General features: G+C 37.6%; 1 protein-coding gene across 1 annotated transcript in view; it reads left to right on the top strand.

Moving 5' to 3' along the window:
* Positions 1 to 619, top strand: part of LOC5570428 — a 207,885-nt gene extending 207,266 nt beyond the window's left edge. The window contains exon 6 of the mRNA XM_021845099.1: positions 601 to 619. Within this exon, the coding sequence (XP_021700791.1) occupies positions 601 to 604 (4 nt within the window). The 3' untranslated portion in view covers positions 605 to 619. The remainder of the gene's footprint in view (positions 1 to 600) is intronic.
* Positions 620 to 14,031: the final 13,412 nt, after the last annotated feature.

Genomic DNA, 14,031 nt, shown 5'->3' with positions numbered 1-14,031 from the left:
CATTTAACCTTCGTGAACCATTAATCTGTACAGAATCGCAATCAATTATAATATGGTTAAGCATATTTTGCCGTCCGTAGAAAATAAAATGTCTACCGTATTCCCAGAAGCGTTGTTTCATAATTGTGGGGCATTGAAAGCATACCACAGATATGAATCAAAGATAAGACGATTCCGAAACAAACGCTAAAACGTATGCTTTAACTAGCACACCATTCGTTTACCTCGCAGATAAATTTCATTTTATAGTGTTTTGATCCATAATAAGGATCCTCCTCTCCCACTGATTCACATCTGTGGGGTGGACATCGATTGAAATTTCTATCTAAATCGACACTTTTTCATGAATAATCGGGAATTTTAAGGTGTTTTCTCAAAAACAACTATATTCTGCAGTGTCAGAGAGGTAATTTTATTTTATACTGCGTCACCATGTTTTTTAATAATACTTTGTTCTTAAAAGCGACCATTAGTTGATCCATAACTGTGGGGTGACTGTATTAGTATATTTTTTAGTTTTTTAGTTTGAAATGAACTAATATCCCATAGTAACTAAAAATCACCAAACTAATCATCCATTCTTTCTATGCTTTTTTTCAGGTAAGCCCACTTCGCACCCCTTTGGGCACAGCATGGTATACAACACTGTACTCGACCACCCACAATCCACATGTGGCGACAAGCTGCCTTCGAAGTGCAACTCTGTACCGTCGCATCGCAAATGTAAGTTTCAACTACTAGCTTTCAGATGGCGTTAGCGTTGTGCAACAAACGCAAATGTTGCAACCGGCACACTTTCCAATATGTAGGTGCATAAAATAGCTATTGGAAACGTCTTGCGCAAAACCCAGCTGGATGCTTCTTGGTGTGGTGAATAATGGTGAACATTGATAAGTGATTCAAACTTTTTTGTTTATCGTAATAATCGACAAGATGGAGCATGTGGGGGAGTTGCAAGCATCACTCATTGGCGTATAAAACATCAACTCTTTTTCGTCATTTGAAACTTTAGGTGGTTCTGTTGAAGCACAGCTTGGCAAGTATACACTCATAGGGGAAATCAGGGTAAAACCGACACTGTGGGTAAGCTCGACATCCTTTGATTTTTCAAGTTTTGAGCAGATTTTCATGCAATTTTCACCACGCTCTATCTTAACTTATGAAATGTTGTGTTTCGAATGACATTCCAACTGACGCTACCAATAAACTGCCAAAATAAATGACAAAACCATATTGGATAACATAGAAGCAACAGCAGTTGCAATATTTCGCTGTTATTCTTTAACTATTTCGCATGTGAAATTTTTTAATGTCATTTTTTGTTCTGCGTCTACATCATCATTTACTATTATTACGTTGATACAAAATGAAGTAAAAATTAATTTTTGGTTTTTCGACAGCTGAAAACGCTATTGAAAAATAAATGTACACTCGGGGTAAGATCGACACTTTCATTTGGGGTAAACTCGACACCTTTCTTTGCTTCATAATCTAACTTTAGGGAATCTTTCTAATCGGAAGACGATCTCTGTAGTTTATGTGAGTCTTTATTTTCGAACTACAGTGAAGTTCATGGATGGTGAATTTGTTAACATGTAAAATATGACACTATATGACTTGCCACAAGCTATCATTAAGTATTCAAAAAATATTTCTATGTTTTCACGTTTCAACTAATTTGATGAAGCTTGGAGAAATTTTTCTCATTTTAAAATAGAGAATGAATAGAATTTGAAATATTTTCACATAAATTAATCTTATTGTTTATTTACAAACTATGAGGTTTTTATCATCTAACAATAATAACACTTCTCTGTTTTGTTAAAATAAAACAGTAATTATTTGCAAAACCAATTATCGCTACAACTTCATCTTCATAAGCATTTCATGAACACAAATTAATAATATCCATGTGTATTCACCCCAACTTTGTAACCTTAGCATGGGACATTTGAAATTTTCACATATATTTAGTGGATCTTTGGCCTCTCCTCAATAATTTACGTAATATGTGATTAATCCTTTTGAGTGAGGGGTCATAATTGTCGAAAGTCACGTTTAAAGCATTCTTTTAAATATGCATTGTGATGATAATGTTCACAACGTATAAATTCTACTCAAAATGGAAGTGTCGGTTTTACCCCAACAGGGTGTCGATCTTACCCGCACTCTAAATTGTCTCAAGTAAAAATGATGAAATTTCAATTTGATTTAAATCACTATATAAGCTTAATATATCATCCAGCGATCGCAAGGATTGATAGATTTATAACCAATATGTGATTCTACAACAATTTTAGGTTCGTTTAACAAGCGAAAGTACACAAATTTTATCAATAAGCTTAGGGTGTCGGTTTTACCCCGAATTCCCCTATCTGCCTATTTGCCTTTTCAATGCTCTGGGTAGCAAGTTAAAAAGACACTACACTTTAATGCTTCCAGTGGACTATTTGCCCTTTGAAGGAAGCACCACACTAGACAACGGACTAGCATGCAACGCCCAGTGGCACAGTTGGAAAACATTCCTCACGAAAAGTTTTTCAGCCTGAGGCGGGAATCGAAATCACACTCCTTGGCACGATGTGGCTAAATGCCTCGGTGACACTAACCACACGGCTACGAAGCCCACATCTAATTTGCTCCAAACTGACTTGTAAATAATTGACTAGCAATAAGTCAAAATTATTTGTCATTGTTGACTTTAATGCCAAACATCGCGCATGGAATAATTCGTAATTCCAATGGAAGAATTTTATTTGATGAGTACTCTCCAGGATATTTCTCAATTTAATACCCTGATAGCCCTACTTGTTTTTCTTCTTCTATAAACCCTTCTACGATTGATTTGGTCTTAACCGACTCTAGTCATCTTTGTAGCCAACTGATTACTCATGCTGATTTTGATTCTGATCATGTTCCTGTTACATCTCAAATATCTCATAGAGCGATTCTCAATCCTATCAGCTCCACTTTCAATTATTTATGAGCCGACTGGAATGTATATGAAACACATATTGACTCTAATCTTGATGTTAACATTTCTTTACAAACAAAATTTGATAATGATAATGCTCTTGAAACTTTAACAATCTCCATTGTTGAAGCCAGGAATATTGCAATTCCAAAATGTGAATCCGTGATTATAGACGATGATATTGAACTCTTGATCCGTCTTAAAAAGTGAGGAGAAGGCAATTTCAACGCACTCGCGATCCTGCTATAAAAATTATATGGCAGAATTTGCAGAAAGAATATAGATAACGATTTGTACAGCTAAGAAACAAAAATTTTGAAAAAAAAATTCTCAATTGGACCCTGGTTCTAAGCTCTTTTGGAAATTATCTTAAATTTTGGGAAAAAACATCAGAAACCAATACCGGAATTGAAAGAGGAAAACAAATTATTACTAACTAATTGCAAAAAAGCTCAAAAACCTGCTATGCAGTTTGAAAGCGCACACAATTTTTATTTAGGACTTACTAATCCAATAGAAAATGAAGTAACTCAGGACTTCGAAAATATTCTCAGTCAAGAGAAGGTTTTCGAAAATTCCTGGGAGACTGATTTGGAAGAAGTGAGAACTATTATTAAAAAATTCAAAAATATGAAAGCTCCTGGCGATGTAAACTTTTTGAAAAGGTCATTTTTAACAGAATGATGGTCTACACCAACGAAAATTCAATTTTTGCTAATGAACAGTTCGGATTCCGTCATGGACATTCGACTATCAACTTTTACATGTAACAAATTTGATTCGTTCCAACAAACCTGAAGGCTATTCTACTGGTCTTGCTCTTCTAGACATAGAAAAAGCAATCGTCATTATCAGAATTCCTAGTCTGAAAGATTCCCTGTAAGAGCTGGTGTTCCTCAAGGCAGCATTTTGGGACCAATATTATACAATATTTTCACTAACCTGACTTACCTCAGAGATATCTTTTTTTTTCTTGCGGATAACACAGGCCTCTCCGCCAAAGGACGAAGCCTGCGTGTCATCTGTAGTCGATTGCAAAAAAGTTTTGATATTTTTTCCTCATACTTGGATAAATGTAAGATTTCACCTAATGTTTCCAAAACTCAACTAATAATATTCCCACATAAACCAAAAGCTCTTTATTTGAAACCTTCAAGTAGACATGTTGTCACGATGAGGGGGGTTCCAATAAATTGGTCTGATGAAGTTAAGTTTCTAGGGCTCATACTAGATAAAAAGTTAACTTTCAAAAATCACATTGAGGGCATTCAAGCCAAATTTATCAAATATGTTAAATTTTCTTGTCCACTTATTTATCGAAACTTGAAACTTTACGTTAAAAGCGAGCTTTTGCTCTTCAAACAAATCTAAACAAACTGTATTGGACAGACAAAAAATATATGATTGGGCATTACAAGCGTGAAAACATTTTGTAACACATTCCAACCTATAATCAAAATTTATCACAACCCCCAGTTTATAAATGATATAACCAGCTCTTTCAAGAAGTCAACCGAGTCACAATAAACATTTTTTAAACGATACATAATCAACCCGCATAAAAGTTTCCATATTTTATTCGTATCATTAGCAAAATCGTTAAAACCCATCATCATTACGGTTCCAAGGCAGTTATGCACATCCTTCTACGGGTCCCAACCACCCTATAAGGACCGAACGGCATTGTTTCCAGTTGTGTGGCCATGATTGAAGCCGAAATAGCTACTTAAAAAGCGATATGCACCAGCGGAGTTAATAACAAATATTTTCACGAAACAATGTTTATTGCAGAAATTCCTCCGCCTTGTAACCATGTCGTCCATCGTCGCGCGCCCTTCTGATGCGTGTCGTTAATATCTACGATCCCGGGGTTCAATCGTTTCACCGCATTTAACGCATTGTTAATGGCGGTATTCAATCACAGGTGTGTACATGGCACAATGGTCGGAAAAAATGAAATTTGGCCAAAACTATTTTCATCACTTGTATTGGAGTCTTCATTAGCCGAGTGGTTAAAGTCCATGACTGCAAAGCAAAGCCATGCTGAAGGTGCCTAGGTTCGATTCTCAGTCGGTTCAGGATCTTTTCGCAATTGAAATTTCCTTTACTTCTCTGGGCATAGAGTATCATCGTACCTGCCACACGATATACGAGTGCGAAAATGTCAAATTTGGCAAAGATAGCTCTCAGTTATTAACTGTGGACAAGCAGACGAAATATCTAAATCATTTTAAGTAATTTTGACCGTCTCTTTGTATGAGGCCCATTGTTCAAGGAGTGAACCGTTTCTTCCGTCCGACAAAAAGCGAGTGCGCCTCCGACTGACACTGATCTGGATAAGTCCCCAATCCGAACAACATAAATAAAGTGACTTGCGCGCGCTTTTGGTCGGAGCTCTTTAATCACCCGGTGGGCACACAAAATAGAGCTATAATTCACTGTGCCGGGGCGCAGATTGCATCTTGTTGGCTGCAGAAACTCGCCCAAAAAAAAGGGCGATAAGCTCCGCTCGATCTGAGCAAAAATAAAGGGTAACAACGAATGCAGAGCGCAGTACCCGATCGGTGGATTGTAACAGAGTTTGATACACAGATTTTTTAGAATAAACCTACCTTTATACCTTGATGGCTACGGCGTAGTGTCACACTATTGCCGGGCGTATTGTAGAGCTCCATCTTCGTTGGTCTTGGGCGAAACTTCTCCAGTTGCCTCGAACGTTTAGGGTCGCCAGGTCCTCTTCCACTGCGTACAGCCAGCGTATTCGTGGTCTTTCCCGAAGCCGTCGACCTCTACCTGGTTCTCTGCTGAATATTATTTTCGAAATTCTTTCTTCCGCCATTCGCACTAAGTGACCAGCCAACTGCAGTCTGCCGTATTTTAGATAATATTGATAATAGGGTAATTTGCCCATTATTGCGGTATTCCCTATTATTGCGGTATAAGAATTAAACCCTCATTATTAATCGAAAACTCTATTTTCTATGGATATTATTGATGATGATGAAAGCTTATAGTATTCCCAAGCTGTACCAGATGAATGCTTCAAAAATTAAACGATTTTGATCGTTGGAAGAACAGTTTTAGATGATGCATCAAGCAAAGCCTATATCTTTAACCAGTCTTTCTATCTACGGGCCTGTTTTCATAAGCTTAATTTTTTTAAGTTTATAACCAAAACAATTATATGTAGCGGGTATATCAGTTCAGTATAGATGTAGTTACATGATAGATATTGAATTTTGAATAAAAGTTCTATATTTTTGAGAAAAAGCATATACCGCAATAATAGGACAATGAAAATAGCTTTTTGTCTATTATTGCGGTATCTGTAAATCTCATTCAAAAATTCGACATTTCAATGGTCATTTTAAATGTAATTGCTGGAAACATTAATTATATTATTAGGATACTAATTTGGGACATAATTTTGAGTTATTCATACATTTATTTAGTCAAACAAAATGTTTATGTTTATTTTTACCCTGTAATTCCTCTTATTTACAAATATTTTGCAAATAAATACAATGTTTTACCAAAAAATCACGTAAACTGGCTGAAAATCGGAACAAATGCCAAAAATATGTTAAAAAACTAAGATATAAGATGATCGCAAGGAAGCAATTCTTTAAAATTGTGTTGCTAGTGGAAAATACTTTTAAAAGCATCAAAATTATAGGTTATATTTAATTCAACAAATTCATTTCTTATATAGCGACTAGTGGTCTCAGATGGAAGAACCTTGTCTATTCAGTTTAACATTGTCCACCTACGACGAAAGAGGAGACGAAACCGGCAGAAAATCATTCAATTCTGTTGATTTGTTTTCGAATCGTGACATAAAGTAATGAATTAGTTTTCCTCATAGATATGTCCAAAGTCACACAAACCGACAGTACCGTGCAGTGTCATTAACATGGAGGGAGCATAATTTCAATGCTCGAACATTGTGTGGTATTGAATGTATCTTGAATGTAATAAAATCTATGATTTTTGGTATACCGCAATAATAGGACGGCACTACCGCAATAATAGGACAAAATACCGCAATAATAGGACAGAGGAAGAGCTTCAGATTCATGTCAAAAAAATGTATATATGATTGCAAAAATTACTTTTTTACTTCTCTATACTCCACATAAAGGATAGTTTTACCACTTAACATTGCAAAATACTATAAAAATTAGATTTTGGACACTGAAATACGATTTTAATTTCAACACCGTGCTTAAGTCCTCCATAATAGGACGGATACCCTATTCGCATCTTTGTACATTTGATACAACTCGTGATTCATGCGTCTGCGCCACACACCATTTTCGAGTTTCCCACCGAGTATAGCTCGCAGCACTTTACGCTCAAAAACACCGAGAGCTGTCCGGTCTGACTCTTTCAACTTCCACGCTTCGTGCCCGTAGAGAGCCACCGGAAGAATCAATGTTTTATACAGGGCGAATTTTGTTTCCGTTTGTAAGCTGCGGGACCTAAGCTGGTTACGTAGTCCGGAAAAGGCCCTATTTGCAGCCACAACACGTATGTTCACTTCGCGAGAAACATCGTTGTCACATGTCCAAGTGTTCCAAGGTAAACAAATTCTTCAACAACTTCAAACACATCCCCATCAAACACTACCTCAGCATATGCACTACCAATACAATGAGCTGAAACAAATTTTATATCCTGAGCTGAAACAAATAAATGCTTCTATTCAGGGATTTCCTCTTCCAAGAATTAATCCACTAATTCTTTCAGAGATTCTTTCAGGATATTTCAAGATCAAGGAATTATTACATACAGAAATTATTCCAGGATTACTCCCGAGATTTTTCTAGCAATATGTCCAGGGGTATTTTTCCGAATTCCTTTCAGAGAATCCTTCATAAATTCTTCCAAGGATTCCTTTAAGAGTTTCTATAGGTTTTGTTTTAGGATTCTTTTTGCAGATTTCCATCTAGGGATTTCTTTATGAATTTTTCCAAGGAATCTTTCACGATACGGAATTTTTAATAACTTGGCTGGGATTGTTTCTATTTATTCCGTCAGGAATTCCTCTCATAATTACTCCAAGGATTCTTCCGGAAATTTCTTCGGGAATTCGTCTAAAATTTTCTCCTTAAATTCTAGAGTTTTTTTTTCCAGAGATTCGTTCCGGATTTCCTCCCCACCATTAATCCTCCAGGATATCACACATCACAGAATATCTGGAAGTTTTTCAAGAGAACAACTACATGTAGGAATTGATGGAGGAGTTTCCTGAGGAATATCTTGCGGAATTTCTGGATGAATCCCTGTTTGAGTCGCTAGAAGGATTCCTTCAAGTAATTCTACGGGAGTTTCTTCACGGATTCCTACAGGATTTTCCGGAAGAACTCTTGAAGGAATTCGTCAAGAGGTTCCCGAAGTACTCTCGGTGAAACTTTTGATGGAATCCCTGAAGGAACTGCTGAAGAAATCCCTGAAATAACTCATTAACGAATCTCTGAAGAAACTCTTGGAGGAATCCCTGAAAGAAATCCTGATGAAATTCCTGAAGGAGCTCTGGAACCCTTAAAAAGGATATCAGGAGGAATTTCTTGAAGAACTACTTAGAGATCTCTAGCGGAACTCCTCTATGAATCCCTTGAGGAAATCTTGGAGGAATCACTGGAGAAACTCCTGGAGGAACTCTTGAAGGTTTTTTTTAAAGAACTCCTGAAAGAAACCCTGATGGAACTATTCATGGAATGATTCATGAAAGAACTCCTGAAAAATCTTCTGGAGAAAATTCTGAAGGAACTCATGGAGGAATTCCTGAAGGAACATCTGAAGAAATTCCTGAAGGCACCCCTGGAAGAATTCCTGAAGTAACATCTGGAAAAAATTCTGAAGCCATTGATCGAGGAATTCTTAAAAATTATCCTGGAGGGGTAAATGGAGCATCTCTTGGAGGTATATTTGGAATACCTGGAGGAACTTCCGAAGAAACTCCTGGAAGAATTCCTAAAGAGTCTTTTGGACGAGTTCCTGAAGGGACTCTTGGAGGGTTTTCTAAAGGAACTTGTGAAGCAACTTCTGGAGTAATTCCTGAAGGAGCTTCTGGAGGAAGCCTTGAAGGAGCTCCTGGAGTAATTCCTGAACGAACTGTTAAAGGAATCCCTGGAGATACTCCTGGAGGAATTCCTGAAAGAATTTCCTGAAGAGCTCCTGAAGGAAGGAGATATTCCTAAAGGAACTTCTGACGGAAGTCCTAAAAGGACTCTTGGAATTCCTGAAAGAAATTCTGACGGAAGTCCTAACAGAACTCCTGGAGGGTATTCCTAAAGGAAGTATTGGAAGAATTCCTGAAGGAACTCCTGCAAGAACTCCTGAAGGAATTCCTAAAGGAATGCCTGGAGCAACTTCTGGAGGAATATTTGGAGGAATATTTGAAGGAATACCTGGAAGAACACTTGGAGTAATCCCAGGAGAAACTCCTATAGGGATTTTTGGAGGGACTCCTGGAAGAATTCCTAAAGGAACTCCAGGAGGAATTCCTGAATGGTTTCGTAGGGGAACTTTTGGAGGAATTCCTGAAGGAAGAAAACCATGGAGTAACTCCTGAAGAAATTCGTGGAGGAATTCCTGAAGGAACTCTTGGAAGAATTCTTGAAGGAAATCATGGAGGAATTTCTGAAGGAACTCCTGGAGGAATTTCTGTAGAAACTGCTAAAGGAATTCCTTAATAAATTCCTGGAGGAATAACTGAAGGAACACCTGGAGGATTTCCTGAAGATTCTCCTGGAGGACCTCCTGGATATACTTCAGGTGGAAGTCCTGAAGGAACTCCAGGAAGATATTCCTGATGGAAATCTTTGAAGAATTCCTGAAGGAATTCCTAAAGAAATTCCTGGAACAACTCTTGGAGAAATTCCTGAAAGAACTCCTGGAGGAATTTCTGAAAGAACTGCTGGAAGTATATTTGGAGGAACTCCTGGAAGAATACCTGGAGGAACTCATACACGAATTCATGGAGGAACTCCTGGAGGAATTCCTGGAGATACTCCTGAAGGGATTCCTGTAGGAACTCTTGGAAGAATGCCTGAAGGAACTTCGAAAGGAATTCCTTAAGAAATTCCTGGAGGAATAACTGAAGGAACACCTGGAGGAATTTCTGGAGATACTCCTGGAGTAATTCTTAAACGTATCTTGGTAGATTTCCTGAACGAACTTCTGAAAGAATTCCTGAAGGAAACCCTGGAGGAATTCCTGAAGAAACTCCTGAAGGAATTCCAGAAGAAAACTTTGGAGTAACTTCTGAAGGAAATCGTGGAGGAATTCTTGTAGTAAAAGATTACCTAGAGTAATTCCTGAAGGAACTCCTAGAAGAATGCCTGAAGGAACTCCTGGAGGAATTCTTGAGGAGAACCTGGAAGATTTCCTTAAGGATTTCCTGGAGGAACTTCTGGATGTACTCCTGGTGGAAGTCCTGAAGGAACTCTAGGAAGATATTCCTGATGGAAATCTTGAAAGAATTGCTAAATAAATTCCTGGACATACTCCTGGAGGGATTCCTGAAGGAACTCCTGGAGGATTTTCAGAAAGAACTCCTGGAAGTATATTTGGAGAAATTCCTGAAAGAATACCTGGAGGAACTCCCACAGGAATTCTTGGTAGAATTCTTGAAGCAACTTCTGTACCAAATCCTGAAAGATTTTCTGGAATTACTTAATGATCTGTTAGAGGAACTGCTGAAGACACTCCTGGAGTATTTTCCTGAAGGAACTTCTGGAGGTATTCCTTAGGAAACTCTGCTAGAGAAATTCCTGAAGGGTTTCGTAGAGAAACTCTTGGAGGAACTCCTTAAGGCTATTCTGGAGGAATCCCTGAAAAAAATACTTGAGTAACTCCTGTAGGAACTCCTGAAGAAATTCATGGAGGAATTCCTGAAGTAAATCTTCGAATATTTCCTTAAGTAATTCCTGAAAAAACTTCTGGAAGAATTTTTGGAGGAATTCATGGAGGATTTTCTGTACGAACTCCTGGAGAAATTCATAAAGGAAACCTGGAGGATTTACTGAAAGATCTCCTGGAGTAATTCCTTAAGAAGTTCCTGGAAAAACTCTTGAAAGAAATCAAGAAAATACTTTTAGGGGAATGAAGTAAATCCCGGATAATTTCCTGAAAGATCTTTTAGAGAAATTTCTGAAGGAGCTCTTGGAGAAATTCTTGAAGATACTCCTGGATTTTCCTGAAGGAACTCCTGGAGGATTTTCCTGGAGGAACTCCTGAAAGAATTCCTGGATGAATTCCTGAAGCAATTCAACCTTTGTTATTAAAATTATTTTATATTTTTGTCATTCAACTCATAATGCCTCTAACGAAAATGAAACAAAATTTTTGTAGCTTATAAAAAACGATATTTTCGATACAGTTTTGTTGCAATCCAGTGCTCGGATAAACTACACGCAGGGCTGTGAATATGAGGTGACCACGATCACCGGAGAATAAATTATCGGCTCCCTTTGGGACACCCCACCGAACCAAAAGGGACCAAAACGACACTTACCGCGTGTGATCCTTTCAGGGTAGGTAGACCCTTGCCCTCAATGAGACACGATTTACAGAGGGCCCCAACCGCTTGGCCTGGTTTATAATTGCTGTGAATCATGAAAGCGGGCAAAATTATTGTGATTTTCTTTTCGCTTTTATACTGGAACTCTACTTTAGGTTGACGATTTGTTATGACACCGTCGGTCAGATTGTGTTACGTATGGTTCGAATTAATGTCTCCCTTTGGGTCATCTCTGGCCACCAGTCCACCTCTGCTGGTGCGAATTGGACTTGTGCAAAGATGACGATTGTAGTTGCACTTTAATTCATGACCTACATTGGTAGGTGCACGAATATCTGCGAAGATACATCTTGGATAATAAAATTCAACTTGTCGTTGAGAGTTTTCCGCAGGGTTTGAATCCAGCATTCGGTACTTGTTGGATGATATTAATACAGCAAAAGACTGGAATATATTGGATATCACTGTCAGTTTATCGAGCAATAATAAATTGATATTTTTTATTGCGATCGATTTTTGCTGAACATGGATTGTATGTATCGATAATTAATGTAGATTTTCCATTTTTCGGGACACAACATTTGGATACAATTTTGGATTGGATCTGGATTGAGATCAGTATTTGACTGGATTTGGATTGGATTGAGAATAACTGATTTTATTCGTAAAATAGGAATTATTTAAATTCAACACTACCTTCCATTCGATCTCGTTATAACCTGTTAGTTATATTTCACCTTGGATCATCCACTAAAACAGTCCATCTTGCCGAAAGCTTACTGCTCATCGAATGCCCATTTCAGTAAAATCCTTATCCGTCCAATCTTGAATGGGCCAATAAAAGTTTACCAACGCCTGCTTCGGTTCGCTCCTTTTTGGCGGCGGCAAACATCGGCGGTGATAAATTTCCGGAATAAATGAAATCATAAAAGCGAAAATAAAAATTATCCGCGTAAATTATGGGATCACATATATTAAAATAAAAATTTGCTCGCGCTCGAATAATCATTGCAGTATGCTCGGCAAAATGGGACAACAAAACTACTTTTCAATATTTTAACTCGCTCCCAGTGCGGCAAGTGAAGTCAACCAAAGTCGGCAAGGGTTGGTCAATTCGATTGAAGTCATTCGGCGCTGAGTCACGATCGTCCTCCAGCCGCGAATCGTCGATGGGAACTCGGATGGCAGTCGAAAAAAAAGCTGAAGTTACGATTTTTGACATCTTAATTAGCTGCTGGATGCCCGATCAGTGGATTATAAGACAATTGTTGCAGAGTTTGTTACTCAGTCGGTATGTTTTTTCTGACAAAATATATTATAATTTATCTGAAATCTTAATTCAACTAAGAACATTTCCTCTACACTAACCAAAATATTATAATAGGGGCCTTCCTTTGCCGAGTGGTTAGTGTCCACGGCTACAAAGCAAAGTCATGCATAAGGTAACTAGGTTCGATTCTCGGTCGGTCCAGGATCTTTTCGTAAAGGAAATTTCCTTGACTTCCCTGGGCATAGAGTATAATCGCACCTGCCACACGATATACGAATGCGAAAATGGCAGCTTACGCATAGAAAGCTCTCAGTTAATAACTGTGGAAGTTCTCATAAGAACACTAAGCTGAGAAGCAGGCTCTGTTCCAGTGGGGACGTAATGCCACCGAAGAAGAAGAAGAATCAAAATATTTTATAATTTGAACAAATATATAACTTGTTTAAAGATAAACAAAAATATAACTCATTGTGTTACTCACCATAACTGAATTATAATAAAACTTGTTATTTTCATAATCTTTATAAATAAAAATGGATTGGTGTTTGTATGTTACGAAATGGCTTGAGAACGGGCTATAGGATTTTGAAAATTCTTCCAGTGTTATATTCCTAAAGTGTTCCAACGTGTTTGCGTATATCAAAAGTCCAGGAAAAGTCGCAAAAGTCGGAAAAACGGGAGAGAAAGGAACTGTCATTTTGTACGGGACTTTCCATGGCGTTTTTCAACAGCCTACTTGATGGCAAGACGAAGTTTGCTGGGTCCACTAGTATGAAATAAAATTGACCAAGTATAAGCAATTTCAACAGCCTACTTGATGGCAAGACGAAGTTTGCTGGGTCCACTAGTATGAAATAAAATTGACCAAGTATAAGCAATTTCTTTTTGATTCTTAACAAAAAATGTGTTGTTCATAGTCAAAATACATTTGAAACAGCCTTTGATATTGTAACTGATTTTGTTACAATCGTACCATAATTTTCTCAATCAACTCATGGCTAAACCAAAATTTGTTATTTGTAGTAAAATTTGATATAATTGTGATAAAATTGTGTTGCAATACACTGGTCGGGTAGGCGCTTGGTAAGGTAGAGGATTGAGCAGGATTAAGCGAAACAGGAAAAAAAAAACTTTCGGACGATTTACTTTAATTGAAGTTATGTTGTGCACTTGTCGAACGTGAACTACAGCGCGGCAGTAGTCAGTGCGTGCAAGGTCAGATTTTTATGAAGTTTTAACCTTTTTAGTTTGCGAATGCCG

The sequence above is a fragment of the Aedes aegypti genome, chromosome 2, assembly GCF_002204515.2.
Source record: "Aedes aegypti strain LVP_AGWG chromosome 2, AaegL5.0 Primary Assembly, whole genome shotgun sequence".
Lineage (NCBI taxonomy): Eukaryota > Metazoa > Arthropoda > Insecta > Diptera > Culicidae > Aedes > Aedes aegypti.
Note: the sequence above shows the minus strand (reverse complement) of the source record. Positions and strands in the feature narration are given on the sequence as shown.